This window comes from Caloenas nicobarica, chromosome 13, assembly GCF_036013445.1.
Source record: "Caloenas nicobarica isolate bCalNic1 chromosome 13, bCalNic1.hap1, whole genome shotgun sequence".
Taxonomy (NCBI): Eukaryota; Metazoa; Chordata; class Aves; order Columbiformes; family Columbidae; genus Caloenas; species Caloenas nicobarica.
This window is the reverse complement of record NC_088257.1, coordinates 16,449,267-16,471,050: the sequence shown is the minus strand read 5'-3', so window position 1 is coordinate 16,471,050 and position 21,784 is coordinate 16,449,267. Positions and strand designations below refer to the sequence as shown.

Here is a 21,784-nt window from a genome sequence, read left to right as displayed (position 1 = left end):
TGTCTTGATAGTAAGTCTTTAAGACAGTGCTGCTTTGTTTATAGAATAAAGAGAAGCTCTACTACTTTTTCCTCCAAAGCTAGAATGTCAGAATTAAAAAGGAATAGGTGCAGTTTGAAAACTTGTGGCTTTGTCTTAATTTCATTTTTCTCATGGGGGGTAGTCTGCTATGAAAAACAAACCCTCATTCCAGGACAGGTTAGAAGAAAGTAGATATTAAGCTGGAGTGTCTTGTGGAGTCAAATCTCTAAAAGCGGATTTTGGTGACATTTAAGAAATGAGGCCCGTTGATGTTTCAGAACCCAACTAACCAGTGTATAGAGGTTATTTCTGTTTGCATACAGTAGCCTTCCAGCTTAGATCTGAAATGTAGGGGTGGTGTAGGAGAGGACTGGGGTAGTTTTGCCCCTTTTTGTCTCCTTATGTGTTACGGCAAGTATCACGCAAAAGAAACACCCAGTTCGGGATTCCCCTCCCCCATGAGACTGGGGTACAATATCTTGAGAAAAGAGGAAGGAAGCTCAGAAGAGCAGCAAATCTCACAGAACCCTCGCAGCTGCCTCAGCCTGCTGGTCCTCAGCGACAGCAGCTGGGAAAGAGATCGCGGGTCCAGAGCCTGGTTGTCACCCATCTTGAGGTCCGTGTCTTACAAATCTTGGTTTCCTTGGTGGTGAGCGTTCTTCAGAGCCTCACGGATTCACGTATGATGGCGAGATGGCACAAGACAGAGAAGAAGAGTGGTGTGGGTATGTAACTTGGTAAACTGCCATTAGAGTTTTGCCTTCGTAGCTTCTGAACAGGATGTGGGTAGGTGTTTTCTCTAGTGCGATGAGTTAACACCCTTTGCTTTACTATGGTGGCTTAATTGAAATGATTAATTTCATACAGAGTTTTAATTTTTCAAGCAGAATGACAAGAAGCACATGAGGGTCAGCTCAGGAGATGGAGCCCTTCCAGCCCACCACACCCCTCTCAAATCTTGAACTCTCACACTAATGCAGCTTTTCCCATCCCAGTGTTTTAGAAACAGCTTGAGTAAGTCAGTAGTATGTTGTATAATAAGTAGCAGCTAGAAGTTATGGGCAACAAATGTAGGGGAAGGGGAATCCTACAGTTGCTTCTGAGAGATGGTCAGTGTTACAGAAAAATCTGCATCTGAGTGGGTAAGTAATAATGTTTGGAAGGAAAGTCAATTGTCCAACATCAGTTTATCTTAAAATGAAGGATGTTAATTTGCATGAAGGGCTGAATTGCTGTTTTTTTTAAAAAGCCTTAAAATTAGGAGTTGATGCTGAAGTATGTGAAATAAGTCTCCTGCTGAAGTTAACTGCAGGTTCTTAGTACAGAAGGCAGTTTATCTTGTACATTTTATATTTTCTTTTACCTACTAGTGCATAGTTATTAATCTGGAATTCCCAAACTATTCTAAAAGACACTTTTTATTTTAAGAAGGCCACTATTTTGTGGTATGCATTAAAAACAAAAAACCCCACCCAGCTGGCTTCATGAAATAAAATGAATCATCAAGGAATTAATAAGAGGAAAAGAATGTCGTCTTGTTCAACTTCCATATGCAGTGGCAGCAGAATTGTGAAATGCAAGTAGCCTGTTCTGGTGGCAGTTTATATTACAAAATAAAGGCTGTAAATATTTTCTGTTTCAGTTTTACAAATAGTAGTGAGCACTTAATTTTTGCACTTGTTTTTCTGAAAGCTATTGATTTGGGAGAACTGGATTTGTTGGATGTGGTCTCTGGTATCCCTGTACTCGTGGCGGATGTTATTGTGAATATGGAAGAAAACACTCATCAGTTATTCACAGCAATAATATAAAACAAGCTTCCCTTGTAGCAGCTTTTTACAGGGAACACTCTGGGTCAGGGTCAGTTTCATGTAATGACAAGAAAGGTTTGCTCTTCTTGCACTATAATTTTTAACATTACCAGGGCCAAATAACCTGACCTGATGCGAAGTGTGATATGGGCCAGTGATTTTTTTTTTTTTGCGCGTACCCTTGCAGTGGACCAACCTACTGGGTCTGACCAATGCCTGTCCCCTAGAAAGGCCCCCGGCTGTGATCTGTCACCGGTTCCCCAGTCAGCCTGCCCTGCTTTGTTTTCAGGGAAGTCGGGCCTGTTTGTAACTTCATAGCCAGTATGATCACTGAGCATATAAAAAGTTAGTATGATCTAGTAGTCACACTTTGTAAGCTAATGACAATCCAGTGAAATTTGTTTTCATGAAGGCTGCAAAGCGTTTTAACTGAACAATTCGCTGCACTATTGGACTTAAAAATATGATATTCGGAATATGCTATTTTGTATAGCAGTAGTTTTTCCTACCTCTGATCTAAGAATATTTATTTCAAAATACAAAGTTGTTAACTGAATCACTTATGAATATTTTTAGTGCATAAAAAGAAGGCAAATAATAGAAAATAACATTTAATGGCAATATTTTAATACTCTTAAGTTTAAACTGCTGTAGAGACAAGAAAAACTCAGGAGTTCCTGAAAACTCAGATAGGACTAGGTTTTATTTGATCTGGCAGTGGACCAGTGCTCTTGCTCTTCAAACACTGTCAGCTCTAACAGCTCTGGCCTCTCGCTTTGGAGTACGGAACACGTGTGGCTCATAGGGGGATATCAGTGTAACCCCAGCTAGGCACAGGTAGTGCTTTCTGAAATGTGGTATGCCAGATATTTTGCTTGTCCTTGTCTTGCTAGTCTTCCTGATAAGAAAACTGTCTCCTTTGGTCTGGTTATTTGGGTTTACAGAGACTGGAGTTCTTTAAAAAGGTCTATTAGCATAGAAGCCCGTTAAAACTGCTCATCTGCTAATGACACGCTTGGATGACTCATGTCAGTATCAGGTGCCAACAAAGTGACCTGTAACTTGTGAACCAGGGGTTAGAACTAACTGAAAGACTAACTTGCTGTCATATAAGCATCTGGGACATCAGTGGTAGTTTTGTGTCAAGAAGAGTGAAGACAAGGGCAAAATAAACCTTTTTTTTTTTTTTAAAGTTTTTAAAATCCATTTCATGCTGAACAGTAACAAAAAACCAGTTGACACTTGACCTGTTGTTGAGATTAGCTTAAAGAAGCAAATGGCCACTGTTTGACTACAAGAAATCTGCAGAGAGCATGAATAATGAGAAGAGATTTTCAAGCGCACCAAATAGGAAATGGTGCAATTGATTATCTGTATGTTTAAAGAACTTTGCTAGTGTTTAAAAGCAGAGAAGAAATTTATCAAAGCTTTGATAAATTTCCTTTAAGTAAAGGAAGTGATATATCCAGTTTGTGAAGCAGCAGATGGACTTCTGCTTTACACGCTGATAATTCTCAAAGATGGTATCTTTTCATTTGTATGCATTAAAAAAAAAAGTAAGCGTGGTCCGTTACTTGCTCAAGAACAAAGACTGTACAACCTTGCCTGTGCAGGACCAATAACGGGCTAAATGAGATTAGGCCTACTGTTTATAAAAATTATTCCTTAAGTTTTATGGCTCTGAGGCTTAGGGTAAATACACTTAGTTTGTAAAATTTGTAGCTGGCAGATTATCAGATCTTAAGAAATCCATGATACAAACCATTTCAAAGCTAGAAAATAACAGTAGCTCCTTAACACTGTCACATGTGCTTTGAATATACATTCCCTCTACTGTAGTTGCCATAGCCGTAACCAACCATTGCACCGCTCTACCATGTGGTTTAGATGTGCCCTCTGCAGACTGAACTGCTCCTTGAAGAAGGGCAAGTATGATTGTGTTTTCCAATGGGAAATCCAAAACAGAGTATCATCATTTAAGATCTAGAGTAGGTGATGGGAGAACCGACACTTCAGATTTGGTAGTATTTGCTTTCTGCTGTGCTTGCTCCCCTGCTGTTCTAGGCAACAAGCACATACGTGATTTGGGTGTAAAAAAGAATCTGTGCAAGCTGTGTCATCATGGGTGGTAACAGCACCACCATTTGTTGTTTCTCTGCTCACCCCAAGTAAGTCTGTTTCCTGGGCTAAAGAAGATTTTTCTGTTAAACATTGTATTCTAAGACTTCTTATATTTGTAAAAAATCACAATCGTAGCAATGTCTGTGGTTTAGTCTGTTGCAAAGCAGGGTAGAGAAAATGAGAATAATCAAGTGGACTTTTCAACAGTAACAGAATACGAGTTATATAAGTACTCGTACGTGTAAATTTTTCTCGTAGGTCATCCTCAGTAAGGAGCATTCCATTTCTGCTTATGCAGAATTGCTTTAAGTTAATAGATAACTACAAATTCAACAATCTATAGCTTATATGCTGGAGTTCCTTTTCTTAGACAAGCTGTTGGCTCACAGTCCGTTTTATTTTCCTATATCTTGGAAACTAAATGTATTTTGTTGTTTCCTTATAGATGTTGTTAAGAATAGTGGGAGAAAACCCCAAGCACACACACACATGTCCCACCACCCCCAGGTGGCCTGGCCTGTGCTTGCCCCTGCCCTTCCCCCCCTAAAAAAATCAGTTGGGAAAATAGCCATACTGAGGATTTAGTTTGGAAGGGAATTCGAAGAAGGTTTTAGAAACTAAATAAATTTATGCTCCTAAAAACTGCAGGGGAAAATAGGGTAGTTGCTAAATTTTAACTACAGGAAGTTCATGGAGTAATGAGCACTGGAATATGGGGTACTGACAACTGTAGTCACAAATTACTACTTGAATGTAAGGTCTGTTGTAGGAATGTCTCTAGTGTCTCAGGAAAATCAAGAAATATGGGCAAAATGAGTCTACTGAGACAAAGTCTAAAAGTTTACAAGCTTTTTGGAATAATATAGACTGGAAACTTTTTAATGATTTAGGGATATTTTTTTCTTCTATGTTTTCAAAAATCTTGGTTTTCAAGTGTCTGATGAATTATTCTCGTGTTGAATTTCTAAGTCTCTTATTAGAAACGTGCCCGACGCCGTCAGTTTCCACTGATCAGCAGTTTCAGCTTGTAAGTGTTTGACTCAACCTTTGGCTGAGTAGTAGCAGGCTGAATAGATGAGGAAGACCACACAATCCTTGGTGGCGCCAGAATGCAGGCTATGTGCCTGCTTTGATACGTCACTGAGTTCAACAGGGTACTCAGGATAGTGGATATTCAGCTTTGCACTTGGAAACCTTATTGCTGATTTACACATGAGGCTAGTTCTTGGTCTTGAAGCATGCCCAGCATAAACGTATGCTACTTTTATGGGTGCTGCAGGACAGGAAAGTCATGGTAGGCTTGGATGGTTTGGATGACAGCTTCCTAGTAATGTGCAAGAGGAAAAGTGCTTGAAATCTACTCAGACATTGAGGAGACTAGGATGCTTGTGAAAAAATTATGAGCTGGCAAATTATTATGTCGGCACGTTAAATTCAAGCGTCAGACTTCTGTACTGCTCACTCTGAAAATGGGTGTTTGTCTATTAGAAGCATAAGTTGGGGGTACAAGTGGGTGACTTCTTTGAAACGATAGAAAAGTTTGTGCTCAGCCTAAGCGCAAAGACTGCCTTGTATGATTTCATCTGCTGAAGACCTCTGGAAATTACTTTATATCTGTGAAATCTGTGTGGGTTGAGCTGTAAAGGAGGCAGAGCTTTGTTCAGGGTAGGTTGCCGACTTTGTGAACTGCAGCCCCTGAACCCAACAGACTGTTCTAGCTGATTGGGAAACAACAGCAGTTTCATGAAATACAAGAGGCAAACTGAAGTAAGATGAGGACAAAGCTGGGAAAGGGAAGTTCTTTGTCCACTATTTTTTCAAGGAAAGAAAAAAGCACAGTTAAACCCTCTTTTTTTCATAAAGACTTACAAGAAAAATGGCCATGCTACTATTTTCTATGAAAAGGTAATGAGTCAGAAACAATATGTTCATAAAACTAGTTGGTTCTTATACTGGCTTTATTGTTGTTTAAGAAGGAAAATAAGCAGCTCAAGCCAGCTAAAACCTCCATCTGGCCCCAAGGTTAAGCGTATATGAACTGTGTATTTAATTATTGTCTGAGAACTGACCCTTTGAGCATGATTTGCAATAAACTAAATTAGCCTCTAACCCACCTTGAGCTGTGGTACACGTCTCCAACCTGTGAAATATTCATTAGAACTGAAACAATGTCATGTTCATTACAGAACACTTGCTCTGTGAGATTTAAGGGTCTGGGAGATCTTTAACTTGGAATATTAGGTCACAAATTTTACATGTTTCTTCCCAGAAGTCAAGAAATCCTGTTAGGACTACATGAGATTTCCACGTGAGGGTTGTCACTGCTCCTGAGGTACAATTCAAAGCCCACTTGTGCTTGAGCACAGTGCGGTTTGGAAATTTTTTTGTGTTGGCAGTTTGACATGGTAGTTCTTAGACTTGCTTTCTAAGCAATATTGTTGTTGTGGTGTGTTGGCTTTCAGCTCATCTCCTGCGGGAGCTATAACAAACAGCTGGAATCTAAGCGGGTTCTGCTTTGGGTTTTTTTGTTTTCTATGTGTTGTGTATGTTTGTTCTGCTATAAAATTACCACTGAGTTTATGGTGAGCTCTAAAAAGGTAGCTTTTATTTTTTGTTGATCCAGGGGAAAATTTGCAAACTGTATTCTCGGCAAACTGTGAAGTCTGTGTTTAGGAGCACTGTCTTAAGGCCAGAGTTCCTGGGCATTCTCCGTGCTTTTCTGGGAGGGTCTGACACACCTGTGTACGGATTCAGTACTGATGGGAGCACCTCAGCCTACCGCTGCCTGCTGGGGAGGGCCGTGCTGTCCGCAGCTCTCCCACCAACCTTGCCGGGACATCAGTTGTTCCTGAGGTCGGGAACTGCCGTTGGAATTTAGAATGAACGCTGGCGTCCTCAAGCAGGCCACCTTGTGTGCCTTGAGGATACTGCCACCTTTTGTATTTATGGCTGGGATAGGGGATGCCAGGGAGTAGTGTGGTTCTTGGGAGTGATTTTGAAGGGGCCTTTCTTTCTACTGCCGAGTTTGTTTAAAACAAACAGACAGACAACAATAATAAGCAGAAAAAACCCTCACAAACCAACCAAACAAAACCCAAACAAAAAACCAAATATCACCACCACACACAAAAAACGCTTGTGAGTCTCCTACCAAAAACCCTTTAAGTCCATGCAGGTTTTCATAGATGAAATATGTGTTTGCGCACACAAACCTGCATACGCACAACCCCGAAGATCTCAACGGGGCTGAAGGAAAAGGAGCTCTTCTCTTGGCTGGTGAGTTCTGATGTGATACAATATAAGAGGGTCCCAGTTTGTAAGGGAAATTATATCATTTACAGCTGATGGAAGATGTAATTGGATATAATAGTCAAATTTTCACAGTTAATTGAAAAATCAGCAGATGTGATAGTTAAGCTGTCTGGTGCTGTAGATGATACATCTCGATGCAGCTGATGGTATTAGGTTGATTGTTTACAGAGTTTTTTGTGATGGTATATGGGAGATAATTTCTAATCAAAAAATGTCTGGACAGGTTGATAGCGTAAAACTTTGTGAAGTACTTTGTTAAACTCATCCTACCGAATGATCCACATAATATAGTAACATCTCTCTCATTAAGTTTCCACTTGCTCATTTAGAAAAGTCTTAGCTGATACAGTCACTTCCTTTGCCCGTTTGTTACTACACTTTTCAATATATCAATTGCTGTGAAATGAAGTTTTTAAGAGAGCGAAGCCAATATGCAATGCGGATATATGGCTCCCCCTCCCAAACACTCCTGTGGAACTCTCTCTTGAAACATGCCTCATGATAACTTAGAAGGGTTGTTTGCCTTCTTCCAGGTGTTGAAATCAGTGCCAGGACTAATACAAGGAAGCCAGTTAGAATATAACTGCGCGTCTACCATACACATATACTACTAAAATTCAATTTTGTGTTGAGCTAAGGCAGTTTTCTGAGGATCACCATGGAAGTGTCTTCAAGATTCTCTTGAATAAGTAGCTGAATCTCTGAATCTGAACAGCAGTGCCTCACTTCACTGTTGTGTGGGGGGGATGTGTGTGTGGTGTATTTGGTTGGTTTGTTTGTGTTTTTTTTTTTTTTCTTTCCCTGCTTGTGTTTAATGATTCAGGCCCTGCTCTATCTGCCCAGGAAGAAGAACTTCTTCACATCAATAAAAATAAGAACTTACTTATGGTCCAATAAGCCTCTTAATTAAATCTGAAATTCCTTCTAATTTCTGTTCCAGAAATATAATGAATATAATGATGGCAAAAGAAATAAGATAAGTAATTTAGAGAACACTTGAAAAAGTGAAGAGGATTACTCTATTTAGCTCTACACTCGTACTGTGGGCATATTCACAAAACGCAATTTAATTTGAGACTTTAAACCTAATGAAGTAAAATGTTTCAGTAAAATTTGTCATTAGCATACGTTTTGGCCTAGCAGAGATGAATATCTTGCCTTAGAAGCCTGGAGGGGTGAGCAAAAGGAACGCAGGAATACGCTGAAGGCAGGCTCAGCTTTCTGGATCAGTTTTCCCCTAGTTCTAAATACTGCAAGTGTGGATGGACTGGGACACAGTCATGAGAAAAGGAAGAAACTCCTGCTGACTGAAATCTTTCCTGCACGGCAGAGGTCGTGGTTAGTAGCTAGTGTCCTGTTCCTGCTTGTACAGTTTAATCGTGGTTTCAGGCTTACAGTTTTGAATCAGTTTCCCTGTGCAGCGCTAGCTTCAATAACCATTTCTACTCTGTAATGCTATTGTAAAAGTCTGTAACTAAGCCTGTGGAAAAAAAAATATACAGAAACAAATGCTTACCATAGCAGCCCACATCCTGTAGCCCTAGAGTGTAAGAACTAGTCGAGAAGCTTATTGTCTCGAATTCTCGCTGAAACTTGGCTGTTTGTTAACCACATATAGATAAGCTTCTGATTAGAACCCTTTGAAAATCTGCTGCTCCTGTGTTCTTTTCGGAGTGATTAAATACAGAAAATGACTGACATTTCTACTCTTCCCATATGAAACACAGTTCAAGTGAAGATGAAGCATCTAAGCCCAGGAAAGAATCCAGTAATTTCATTGTTCATATGCGTCTCTCCACCCCTTCTCACCAGTGTCACATAAATTTCTGTAAACGGTGCACTTAAATTCTTAGTCAGACCAGCAGGCTGACAATTTGCCAGTACAATGAACATGTATATATTGGAGACCCGTATCTAAATAGGTGCTATTAAATCAGAACGATTGTTATAAATAGCTTGTTTTCATGCATATACTGGATTTTTTTGGTTTTGACGCTAGCCATTTGTAACACCTTTGCATATTCACAAGAAAATATATTAGGTTTTGGTAACAGATGAAGTTTGTTGATAGAATTATGGTTTTGTTTTATTTATTCTAGTTTCTTTATCCTAGTATCAGAATCTTAATAACCATGTATGTTTTTCAGTTTAACTGCAGTGTATGGCCATATTGAAAACCAGTTTTTTTGTCCTTTAATTTTTCAGCTATTTACAATTTCAAAGGCACAGGAATACCACAACTACCTCTACAGATTGGTGACGTGGTCCATATCTTGGAGTCCTGTGAAGGTAAGTCAGTTACCTTCGGGCTATAGGTTTCTTTCTGTGAATGACTTAATCCTTTTACTTCACAGTGTTTTCCCCCTGTTACTTGAGTAGTTGTCTAACACTCTTATTTGTATTGGTGGTGGTGTTGTATTTTGAGGAAGAACCTGTTCATTTTTGGAGAGCCAAAATCAGAAGCGTTACAGGACATGTGGTTTCTTGGGGAAGCTATCACCAAAGGAGGAAGTCATCAAGGTGAATGTCAAGTATGCGAAGTTCATGCCAGCTTGTAATATACCTTATGGAAGTTACATTAGATTTGATTGACATTTTAATGGAGTACATTTTTGCCTCTAAATGAAATATTTGTTGCTAGGAGATATTCAGCACCTTCATCATCCTATAGCATAAGATGGAAATCCAGCATGTTAAATTAGTCTGTAGGTCAGCATGATAGAAATGTTTCTGAAAAACCATCCAACATACTGAAGATGCTAACCGGCTGAAGTCCATGTCAAGTCATGCATAATAGATAGTCAATAGGCTGATCCAAACTTAACTAGTTGGTGTGTGGAGATATGTGACCGACTGGCATAAGTGTAAAATAAATACACGCAATGAAAAAATAGGCTAACATAAAATTTTATACATTCGTGAAGCTGAATTAGTTGTCGATACTGTAGCGCTGGTGTATTTCTCCATATTGGTTTTATCCGTACCTTCACAATCTGACTGAATTCTCACAAGTCTGCCAGAGCTATTTAAGTTTTTATTACTATAAAGCAATAAGGGTGCAATTATTATTACTAACTCAACTGTTAGCTATCTCAAAAATGTCTCTGTAATAGTAATTTATTTTCTATCTGCGGTGATGTTCTTGACCAAGTAAGAGCTTAAAAAAATAGCAAGTGCTTCAAGCTTTTCAAAATATAATGTAAAAATATTTTCTTCTACCTACTCCCAGTGTCTGTCAGTTGTATCTTATTAACTGCAGTTATGTTAAAGAGAAAGGCCAACTGCTGCACCATGCAGTTATAGCGACAGCTCAGTGTTGAAAGACACTTTATATGTTGTGGTCATAAGGCTGCAAAGAATCTGTAGCTGTTTGAGCCCAGCCCATTCCACTTCAGAGAGCTCTAGGTTGTTTTGCATGGAACCAACTCTTTGGGAGGAGAGCATCTGCAAAACTACACCTACAATGTTTTGGACAACAGAAGCATTTTTTTTTTCTCTTCTCTTTGTAAGAGAAGTTAAATATCTCTAAGCATCGGTGGATGTACTGATGTCACTCATTAGACAATTAGTCAACAGATACTTTTCTTTAAGTCATGAGTAATGATTTGTGTTCTCTCCTAAAAAAAATGAAAGGTCTGCGTATTTCTTTAAACCTCCATTCTAAACATTTCGGCTAAGAAAAAAAATCTATTGGCAAACCAGAAACCTCCTCATCTATGCAGTGGCTCTGTTAATTGCAAAACCAGCATTTCAGGTTTCTGACTCCTGTGGTACATTTGTTTTCAGGTTGTCAGCTCAGCCTAATAAGTTGAGTGGTCACCTCATGGGGTTATTTTTTTTAACTAAAAGTCTTTTCTGAATGCTCTGCCTTTAGCAAGCTATGCCATAGTTTGCCTTATGAAATCTGCTCGTCAATGAAGAAGTAGAATCTTTCATATTGTGCAAGCGAGGAAGTTAATCTTTTATCGGGTATCTTAAAAATATGCTGCCAGCTGCAGCTGAAGAGTAACCACCAGTAACAGGTTTTTTCCTGCGTTCACGTTATGTGCTATTTTAGTTTGTTTTGCATGCACAAAATACATGCACAGAACACACACGTGCAGTCACAGCAAATCGGATTAAATAGATTTTACGCACTTGGTTGTAAATTGGAGACTATATGCAAATAATTCAGTTTTAGAAGTCATTCGGTATTTCATTGTTGACAAGATACTGGGTAAAAACCTCAGGGCTGAAAAACCTGAAAAAAAAAAACCTGACCTCAAAGACAGGCTCAGGACAATGATTCTCCTGTGATTTCTAACGTTAACTTTCTCACAGTACTGTTTGGGAATTTATTTTTTTTTTAAATGCTTTTGTTGCATAGCTGAATTACCTGTGCTGTGTTAGAAATGGTAGGAGTGAAAAGGTAGTAGGGAAGAGATAATATCTGCTCATGAAACGTTACTCAAATGTATGCTTTTAGTCATAAAATGCTTTCTGTGGGATGAAATAGAAGTATTCAATAGAGTTGAATACCGTTGCTGTGCAGGTAATGTTTCATGATGGAATGTGTGCACATTAGATGTGGCTGCTTCTGTAACTGAGTGAGGTTGAACGCTTCATTTTAGGTTCCATGTAGAAGTTTATTGTGATTTAACTGGGGCATAGAGGGAACAAAGTCTGAATTAGTATTTTAATTGCCTCTACTGCAGTGCTACAGTCTTTTCTTTCAGAAGAGGTTTCTAGTTATGAATGGAGCACGGGCCCCATAATAGCCTTTCTTTTTCTTGAGATTCTGCCTTGAACTTTACGCTAGGAAGATGCTCGTTCAAGTTGGGTCCAGAAGATGTGATTTGTCACGCAGAAATACGGCTTACTGCTCTTACATCCAAGGAAGCTGAATATATAACAACCATGTACTGGATTGGACCAATGCGAGAACACCATTGGGAGAGCTTCATGGGCTATCCAATATCATGAGTGATCATGGTTGAGAGAGATAAATATGTGCATGGTGTGTTATATTACATTACAAACCAGCTTATCTTACCTTTTTTATGTGAGTGTGAGTGTGTTTAACTCTGTGTAAGATTATGTCTACTTATTATGCAAGACTTGAAACTAGACCATACAATCATATTTGCTAAAGTGCAAGCCATGCTAAATATGCTTCCTCATATTCACTTTATGTTCATCTATTTATTTATGGAGTAACTATCAATTTTTAAACATCTTATGCCAGATAGTCCTCATATGAAACAAACTCTGTGACTTGATTATATGGTTTTTATGCAAATATTCTGCATACTAAGTGCACTCTTTCTTCCTTTTAGATTGGTACAAGGGTTACCTAGTAAGACATAAAGGATCAGAGGTAAGAGTATGCAATTCATTCTTATGAGACTATTTTTAAGGAATCAACCCATGAAGTGTATTTTTAGTAGCTCTTATCAGATAGTCCTATTCTGACCTCTGAAGCCACCTATCTCCATTCTCTTTTCATTTCAAGCTGAATAAAATGATCAGAATTTGTCCTTGACAATGTTGGTAAATACTAGAAGTGAGGACTGGGAGAAGCATTTCAGAGAAGAAAAAATTACTGTGCCTTCAGGTCAACAGACTGATGAAGACATCATTTGAAATAACTTTTTGAATTAATTTGATATGCCTGTTTATGCACTTTTTTGCTAAGTATTCTTTAGGCTCCATTCAATATAAACAACTCCCATCAGGCTTAAATTCCTAAATAGATCTCTAGTGTACAAAAATCACATTAATTAAAAAGAAAGTCAGTATTCTTATACCTAAAGATTGAAACCCACAAATTAATAGTTTTTACCCTGGGTTTGACTCCTGAGTTAAGCAGCAAGAAAAATCACTTTTTAGTGTCAGATGTAAAAAAGGTAGGAGGTTAGAGGCTCATGCCTTATATTACAGTAAAAATCTTTGGAAGTTGCTTTTCTGTAGCCTGGAAAAAGAATGTACAAAACCTTGACAGTCACTTAAAAAAGGATATTTGGGACATCTGGGGAGCAGAGCGCCAGTTGTTGGCATAGAATATGCCATCAGAAAAACATCAGACCAGTCTTAAGTGTCTATTTCTCATTTTTCTTATTTTTCTATTCAGTTGCTCGCAGGTATGAGCAATAACTTGCATTGACTTAGAGCAACTAATTGGTGTCTGTTTTCCAACTGTATGTGAGAGTAAAATATTTTAGTTTCCTTTTGGAAGTATTAGGTGCTTCGTTTACTGTTTTACTTGATTGCTCAATGACTGGACGTCCTAAAAGACAGAGGAATGAATGAGTATTTGTGGTAATCATGCATAATAATTTTCTCCAGACTTATACCTGTTTCTCGTGTTCTATGAGCTCAGATACAACTGCGCAGTACACCTTATTTGCTTGCTTCCATTTCTAGCTCATCACAGATGAGGTGGAAGCCAGGCTAGTGACAAAGTAGTTCACTGGAAGTCCTTCATACAGCATAGTATTTCACTGGAAGCTACTCTAAGTAGTTACTATCAGCTGGTTGATCTACAATAATTTAAGGTGGACATGAGAGAACAATTAAGCATCCTCCCATCTTGCGCAATACTATAACTAAAACTCCTTTGACACTTCTTTTGGCCCAAAATGCTATTGCTGTTTATTCTAATTAAAATTTTAATTTTAATTGATTAAAACTTAGTCTAAAACTAATAAGGGAAAATATTTACCAGAACTAACAACATTTCCTTTTAACTAATTCATAATATTGCTAAAGGACTCTAAGGTCAACGTGCATAACATGTTTTGAGAAGTATTATTAATTTCATGTACTAAGATTTCACTAAGTTTATTAATGGGACCTGCTTCTTTTACTTTGCTCTTTCATGGATTCTTTGGAACTTACATTTAATGAAAAACTGTGGAAATGATAAGACATGACTGTATTTTAAGATCCAGTGCTAAAAGCAAATGGCTGTAAAAGCTGAAATCTAATTCAGAAAAAGGCTCTGTAAAGCACCACACGTGTATGTCAGCTATTGAATAGAGAAGAATCCAAGAAGAACCTAGCTTGGTCACCAAGACTAGATTTTCTAGTTAATGAGACGATTGGTTTGGGTAGATTCATGGTCAAATGCTCCTTTAGTGTGACTTAAAACATTTCAGCTGTTGTAGAATAAGGGCACATCACGTGAGATCTTTTGGGTTTGATAATCAAGCTGATGTCTAAATTAGACTACATTTTTTTTTCCTAGAATGAGAAATATGCGGGCTGATGCACAGAGAACATGTATCTCTACTGTTTTTACACTGTATTTACTGGGGGATAAAGGTGGAAGAAGGTGTTTCTTCTGAAGAAATGTGATTCTATGCACTCTGTTTACATAAAAGGATATGACAATTTATATTATTTGTCTGTCAAACAGAAATGCATCTAGTTGGACAAAAAATTAGGCAGTAGTTAATTTGGAGATTACAGTTCATGGTCATAGTTTTAGTTTGATGAAGAATATTTAGAATAAGTAGGTTTTGGAAAGCTCTTATTTGTTACTTAAATGTTCTTGGAGAATAAGAGTGGATGATATTCTTAATTTTTGTCTCTTTCAACAGGGAATATTTCCTAAATCTTTCATCCACATCAAGGAAGTTACTGTTGAAAAGAAAAGGTATTGAACTTAACTGTTTTATTACATTAAGCATCTAATCTGCTAAAGACTGAGTTTTAAGGCATTTATGTGCCTTGAACGCAGTAGCTATAAAATCCATGAAATGCAGAAACTCTCTTTTCATTTTCATCGTGTTAAATTTTCTTCTCTTTCCTAGACATACAGAAAATATAATACCTGCTGAAATTCCTTTAGTTCAAGAAGTTACCACTACCCTCTGGGAATGGGGGAGCATCTGGAAACAGCTCTATGTGGTACGATATTTTTGCACACTGTGTGTAGCCTGTTAATTAGTCCTATTTATGCATATTGAGACCTAGTTCAAATTAGTGTCTCTTCTTAGATGCAGGGCAGTATCCATGATGATTTAAGAAATTACTACTTCACTGCTTAGATGATTATCATTTTCTTCAATGGCTTTCAATTAAAAGGCTGACACTGCTGAGGTGTGGTGTAACTTCATGCGTTTAGTTTCAACCTTGAGTATCCTGTACTTGATAAACTTTGCATAATTGTTCTTTGTAGAGTTGACAAGTTTCAAGATAGGAGTATCAAACATAACTAAGATGAAAGAAAAAAGATTGACCGTGTTCTTGGGATGCTAGAACAAAAGTTCTGGGATTGTGTAGCTATTAACAGTTGGCAATTTCAAGAAGTTGATCTTTTTACCTTCACTATCTTAATTTTACATTTCCTAAAGAAAAACATATTTTTTCCCTCTTGGAGAAAATGATTTTTCCTTTTCTGAATTTATCTTATTTTAATTGGACCTGAAGTATTTCTGCAGATCTCAATGATCCTTTATACAGAGACCAAACCTTTCTTATATTATACCTGTCCTTGGACTACAAGACTGAGGGATAAAACTCGAATTTGAAGGGTAGAAGGCTAATATCTACATTTGCACAATAATTTTGCATATTGTAATCCTACGTTAATCCCTGCTGATTCTAGTGACTTGTTTATGAATTTTTGGCTGTCAGACTTGGGTTGAAATGTTGACTAGAGAAACGTCAAAATATGGTAAATTCTCTAGTACCTGAGTAATCTCTTCTAATGGATAACCGGTTTCAAAATCTTGCACTGACTGCTCCAGGATCCCAGCTGTTGGATTTTGCTTTTTCCCTGTTGGGGCAATGAAATCTTGAATATGGTGCAGTTTTTCTTCCTTGATTTATTTTCCAAAACATGTCACTTCTTAGTGTTCCTCTTGTTAAAGTCAACAATTAAAACTTGTTTCACTGAATGACACTGGAACTGCTTTAGTGACTTGTATGCATTCTCTTTTCTCTCAAATGTATTGATACCACAATCCAGTGTCGCTGTTCCCAGCATGCTCTTATCATTATCTCATACAGAAGTAAATTGGTTCTATAATGTTTTCTCTTGATGAGACTTAGTTAGCAAATTTTAAAACAGCACAATTAAGTAAAACAAAAATAACGTTGTTTGCTGTCCCCATACGAACTGCTTAAGTTTAATGTCATTTCTTTACGGTCACATGGGAAACTCTGTCCTTAATAATTTGTGGGATGAGAGGAGGAAAGAAGCCAGGCTCAGTACTTTGCCTAATTCTTGCTCGTGCAATCATTTAGCATTAAATATGACACGTTCTTTAATGCTCAAGACACATGTTTCACTTCAACTTGAAGCCTGAAATCTATTTTCTTTTTTGTCTCAGACAAATAAGAAAGAGCGGTTCCAGCAGGTGCAGTCTATGATGTATGACTTAATGGAGTGGCGGTCACAGCTTCTGTCTGGGACATTGCCAAAAGATGAGCTCAAAGAGCTCAAACAGAAAGTCACTTCCAAAATTGACTATGGAAACAAGTAAGTAGTGTACGTTGCCTCTGGAAAACATGATTTTAAAGCACCCAGCTAGAATAGAGATCAAGTTTTTCTGTTTGCAGAATGTGAGGTGTAGACATTGAATCTTCCTTTTCAAACTTTCCCCTATTATTTCTGTGATAATAATACATACTGTGGTGAGGCTTCCCATAGCAAGTCACTTACAAAATATTAATTTATTTGTTAATTATAGATACATGAGCTTGACAATTGTAAAAATTTGAGGTCAGATAACTGGCTTTTATATACATATGTCAGTGTACTTGGCACCCAAAACTTGCCCATCCTTCACAAACATAGGCCCCCTCTAGTAGTGTTATGCTACCATTTCAAATGTGGTCCTGAGAGACCACCGTGTGGTGAATAAACAGCAAAAGTCTGAAAAGTCTGAAACGTACAGAGCCTTGGCTAAAGCCCCACACCACCACCGTACTCCCCAATTCACTAGGGAATTTCCAGGCAGAGCTCTGGTTCTGGTAATAGAAGTGAAACTACCAGGGATAGACTAGTTATTTGACAAAATCCCTTGTCTGCTTCTTGCTAATGAAAAGTCACTGCAACACAACACCTTTTTGGCAAAAATGGGGTTATGTGTGGTCAAGTGATGTTCCACCCTCTGAGAAAGAGGGAGCGAGAACTTGATAAACAAATCTTTGCAGTATTGGTTTTGTAGGCATTGGAATCTATTTATAAACTGTATTTATCTCTTGCAAGTGACTGTGGTTGTTGTGGTCTTGAAGGCTTATACGCAGTTGAAAGTCTTTGGTTACCTGTGGCTAGACATAAACAATGACCATGAGATGTTATGAAACTTTTGACTTGTTCACTATGATTTGGATGCACAGATTTCTGATAAACTGTATTCTTACAGAACACGCTATGGGAATTCCGCTATGCTATGTGGAACTGAATGGTCACTCCAAGTCAGATTAAGACAAGACTAACATTTCTTTGCGTTCAGACTTTGGTTTTCACACTCTTCTTTCCAAATTATGAGACAGTAAGGTTCCTTCTTTAGAGGAACAGAGGTGGAAGAGATGTTTAAAATTGTTTGGGATTTTATAGAGGAAAAGCGCAAGTTGAATAGTATGTGTAGGTGCCTGAAAGTGTGGAGTTGAGTTGTGATGTGCAAAGGAAACTTGCCAAACTGCAGAGAAGGAATACGGGGGAATGACGATGGAGGCTGAGTGGGTCATTGGAGGAGAGGAAATTGAGCACCAGATCAGGAGATAATCATGGAACGTGATGAAGACGGCTTGCAGTCTGATACAGACTGCTTCAACAACATGAGCAGTGCCAAAAGGGCAGCCAGTCCATTTCAGACATTGCGAAAGGTACAGTCCAGCATGAACTAGACCAATTTTAGAGGAGGCGGAGGAGTGAGATCCTGGATAGGCAAGAAAGGGTATCTCTTGGCTGAGGTGACACCACGACACCATTGGCAAGAATATGTAGGAGGTATGGAGGTAAGACCTGAGTTTTGAATGTTGAGGGGGAAAAAAAAACCAAGGCACGATTTGTATGTGAGCAAAGAACAACAGAGCATAGTAGTCAGTTAAGTAATGGGACTGGGAGAGTAAGGGAGCAACATAAAAGCAAAAGGTTACCGGAAATCCTATGCATCCTGATTACATAGGTTATATGTGAACAGCAGAAAAGACCAAGACTACTTGATCATTGAACATGGTGATAGGCATGTGATAGGCTTTTAAAAGCTCTGGTGATGTGACTGTAAGTTCTTAAGACGTATAAGTACGGTACAACAACTTGAAAAGAAAATTGAGAGGTTTAGCTAATTTTTTCAGTCGGATATTGTTGCATGTATTTAAACTTAGTTGATTGCTTTGAAACTTGAAGCAGGTCTTTCTGCATATGTTTCTAAGCTTTATTTTTATAAAAGAAAATAATCCTGACATTTGTATTCTTTTTATTTTTACAGGATACTTGAGCTAGACCTAATAGTTAGAGATGAAGATGGAAATATCTTGGATCCAGATAAAACCAGTGTCATCAGCTTATTTCATGCACACGAAGAAGCAACTAGTAAAATCACTGAGCGAATTAAGGAGGAAATGGTAAGAATGACTGGCCCAACTTAATTCTTCCTTTGCTAAAATAAAAATGAAAAACCAGTACAAGGGTTGAAGGATGTAACCGTCTACCATAAAAGCTGGTAGATACTTTCACCTCTGACTGAACTAAGAGTAGATTCATGTGTTATAAATACAGCTAAGCCTCAAATCGCGTTAGTTGCATTTGTGTACTGGATTCGGGCTGTGGGCTAGGCTGAAAGCCTGTGTCTAAAGCTGGTTCTAAATCCATTCTTGGATTCCTAAATGGAAATACACCTCCTTTTAAGTCTGTGGGCTACTCAATAGGCTGATTTGTGTAGCAAGTCGTTCTATACTTGGAGTTCAGGCTGCAAGCTATGACTAACCCTAGCTCCTTTTTAGAAGATCTTGTGACAACTCTGGTTGTTAGCAATGTGTTGCTGCTTGTTAGTTAGTGTGGAGCTGAAGAATTCTGCACCTTCTAAACTGCTAACATTCTATCTTCGTAGTAGAAAAGGATGTTGATACACTCGTGAAGCATTGCTGAGGGTCAGGAACTCATTCGCTAGTCATGTATGCGTTATTAAGCAATGTAATTCAGATGAATATACAGGGCAATGCCTATTTGCTGGAAACAAGTATTTTTATCCAAATTTTCTATAATTTTTCAAGATTAACAGTTACATATGATTAAAAATTGAACCTGCTTGTATCTCAACATTTTAATTAATGGACCCAGCTAATGATTTTTCTCCTTCTGAGTAGTCAAAGGATCAACCAGATTATGCATCATATTCCCGAATGTCTTCATCCCCCACCCACAGCCTATATGTCTTTGTGAGGAATTTTGTTTGCCGAATTGGAGAGGATGCAGAACTCTTTATGTCACTATACGATCCTCAGAAATCAACCATTATAAGGTAAGTTTTCTTTTCTTTATTGCAAAAGAGTAGCAGAAAGAGCTGGCCAGAATGAAGTAAAATAGTTGCCAATATGATAGTAATGCATAGAATATACGAAGAAAAGGAAGAAAAGCAAAAGGAAAGGGAAGCGTGGACAGATCTAGTTGTTGGCAGCTACTAGAGAATTATAGGGTAAGGGATCCCAAATATTTTGACAGGTAATTCCTTGACTGAACACTTCAGAATTTCCGAAAAGCCTCAGACCGTTTAAAAGTTAAGAGATGATTCTCGATGGCGAATGTTGCCATGTTTGGAGTAAAGTGCTGAAACGGGGGAAGGGGACAAAATGGGAGTAACTTGTAAATTCAAAGATACATTAAGATTCTGTTGGGTATTCCTGTCAAACACACTATGACGATGGTAATGCTTCCTCCAAAAAAAGGTGCCGTTCTCTCTTAAGTTCAGAATTTACTGATGGTTTCTTGTATAGCATTCTACTTGTCTTTTTAGTCTGGTATTAGATTCAAAAAATCACCATAGACTATTGTCTGTTATGCAACTTTTGTTCTGTACTGTGGTTTTAATGTACTGTGGAAGGGAAGAATTTTAAAATCACATGACAATAAGATATTTATCTTAAAAACAGTGAGAACTACTTGGTGAGATGGGGGAGTAAAGGCTTTCCGAAGGAAATTGATATGCTCAACAATCTTAAAGTCGTGTTCACAGTAAGTGTTTTACAGTTTACCTTACTTCGTATTTGCAAATTGGCTTGTCTCTTCTCTGTGGTCACCGTCAGAACTCCTGAAGATCAAAGAGGATGAAGGAAGCAGAAGTAGTCTACAAAACAGAGCAAGATGACCACTCAATGAGTGCTTTAGGGCAGTGACAATGCTTCAATTTATTGCCACACAAACTTCCTAATGACTTGATATTTTTATCTGCTCTACCTTTTGATTGCTACTATTTTCTCTATTTATCTTGCCTTACGTGTTCTCCAAACTTTAAACTGTCAGCTTTTTCATCCTTTCTGTGGGTTCAGTTTGTGGTTGTGTGTTGTGGGTGTTGGTTTTGGTTTTTTTTTTTTTTCCCATTGATTACGGAGGCTCAATTTATTACTGGAGGTCCTGTTTAAATTTCAGTTTGGTTCTTTCCTAAATAGTATTTCAATTCTTTTTTTGTTTGTATCATAGGATCTTGGAAATAAAGACCTTAGCAGAGACAAAATTTATTTAGTTTGTCAAATAGTCCGAGTTGGAAGGATGGATCTTAGAGATAGTAACTCAAAGAAATACACACAAGGACTAAGACGACCTTTTGGAGTAGCAGGTAACTGATGTATCCTGTGCTGCATCTGAAGGAGGACCCAAGGGATACTTGCCCACCCTGGGCCATAGAATCTCTACCAAGATACATTAGAATACAAAATAGCTATATCAACTATCTTCCATACTTAATTTTTTAAGTCCATAAAGCACCTATATTAGCATTCTTCGGGTCAGAAATGAGCTTTTGAATTTAATTTCCTAATAATTCATACTTACTGCTACGCAGTGCAAACCAAAGCACAGTACCAGATTATAGAATTCCTTGTAAATGAAATAAAACCAACTGTCCAAAGAGCATCGCCAATGCCGTCATCCCTGTATTTGCAGGATTAGAACAAAACTGATCTGAAGTAGTTCTCCCTTTACACAATGTCATGTTTGTAGTGTGGAGTTTGCACTCAACTAAACAAATCTACCCTTCATGGGCTACAGTGCTTGCTAGTGAAAAATTTATCTTAACCTTGAGGCACAAGAACATTAATGTACCTCGTTGATAGAAAATACGAGATATTTTGTGATGCTATTATATGTTTTGATGATTTTTCTTTTCCTCTTCTAGTTATGGATATTACAGACATCATAAAAGGAAAAGCAGAAAGTGATGAAGAAAAGCAGCATTTCATTCCGTTTCACCCGTAAGACGGTCGTTAGATATCTTTTTTATATGCATAATAATATTTCTATATAGTTTTTGGTTTAACAGTCTGAAATGTTTCAAGAAAAAGATTTTTTCTTTTTAATAATTATGTGTTGT

The 21,784-nt window shown here is 37.9% G+C and overlaps 1 protein-coding gene across 1 annotated transcript in view; it reads left to right on the top strand.

Annotated features, from left to right (window-relative positions):
• The first annotated feature begins 700 nt into the window (after positions 1 to 700).
• Positions 701 to 21,784, top strand: part of DOCK2 (dedicator of cytokinesis 2) — a 180,263-nt gene continuing 159,179 nt past the window's right edge. The window contains exons 1-11 of the mRNA XM_065644433.1: positions 701 to 746; positions 9,471 to 9,554; positions 12,581 to 12,621; positions 14,846 to 14,901; positions 15,059 to 15,155; positions 16,583 to 16,731; positions 18,689 to 18,824; positions 19,566 to 19,720; positions 20,349 to 20,430; positions 20,896 to 21,031; positions 21,590 to 21,665. Of these exons, the coding sequence (XP_065500505.1) occupies positions 704 to 746; positions 9,471 to 9,554; positions 12,581 to 12,621; positions 14,846 to 14,901; positions 15,059 to 15,155; positions 16,583 to 16,731; positions 18,689 to 18,824; positions 19,566 to 19,720; positions 20,349 to 20,430; positions 20,896 to 21,031; positions 21,590 to 21,665 (1,055 nt within the window). The 5' untranslated portion in view covers positions 701 to 703. The remainder of the gene's footprint in view (positions 747 to 9,470; positions 9,555 to 12,580; positions 12,622 to 14,845; positions 14,902 to 15,058; positions 15,156 to 16,582; positions 16,732 to 18,688; positions 18,825 to 19,565; positions 19,721 to 20,348; positions 20,431 to 20,895; positions 21,032 to 21,589; positions 21,666 to 21,784) is intronic.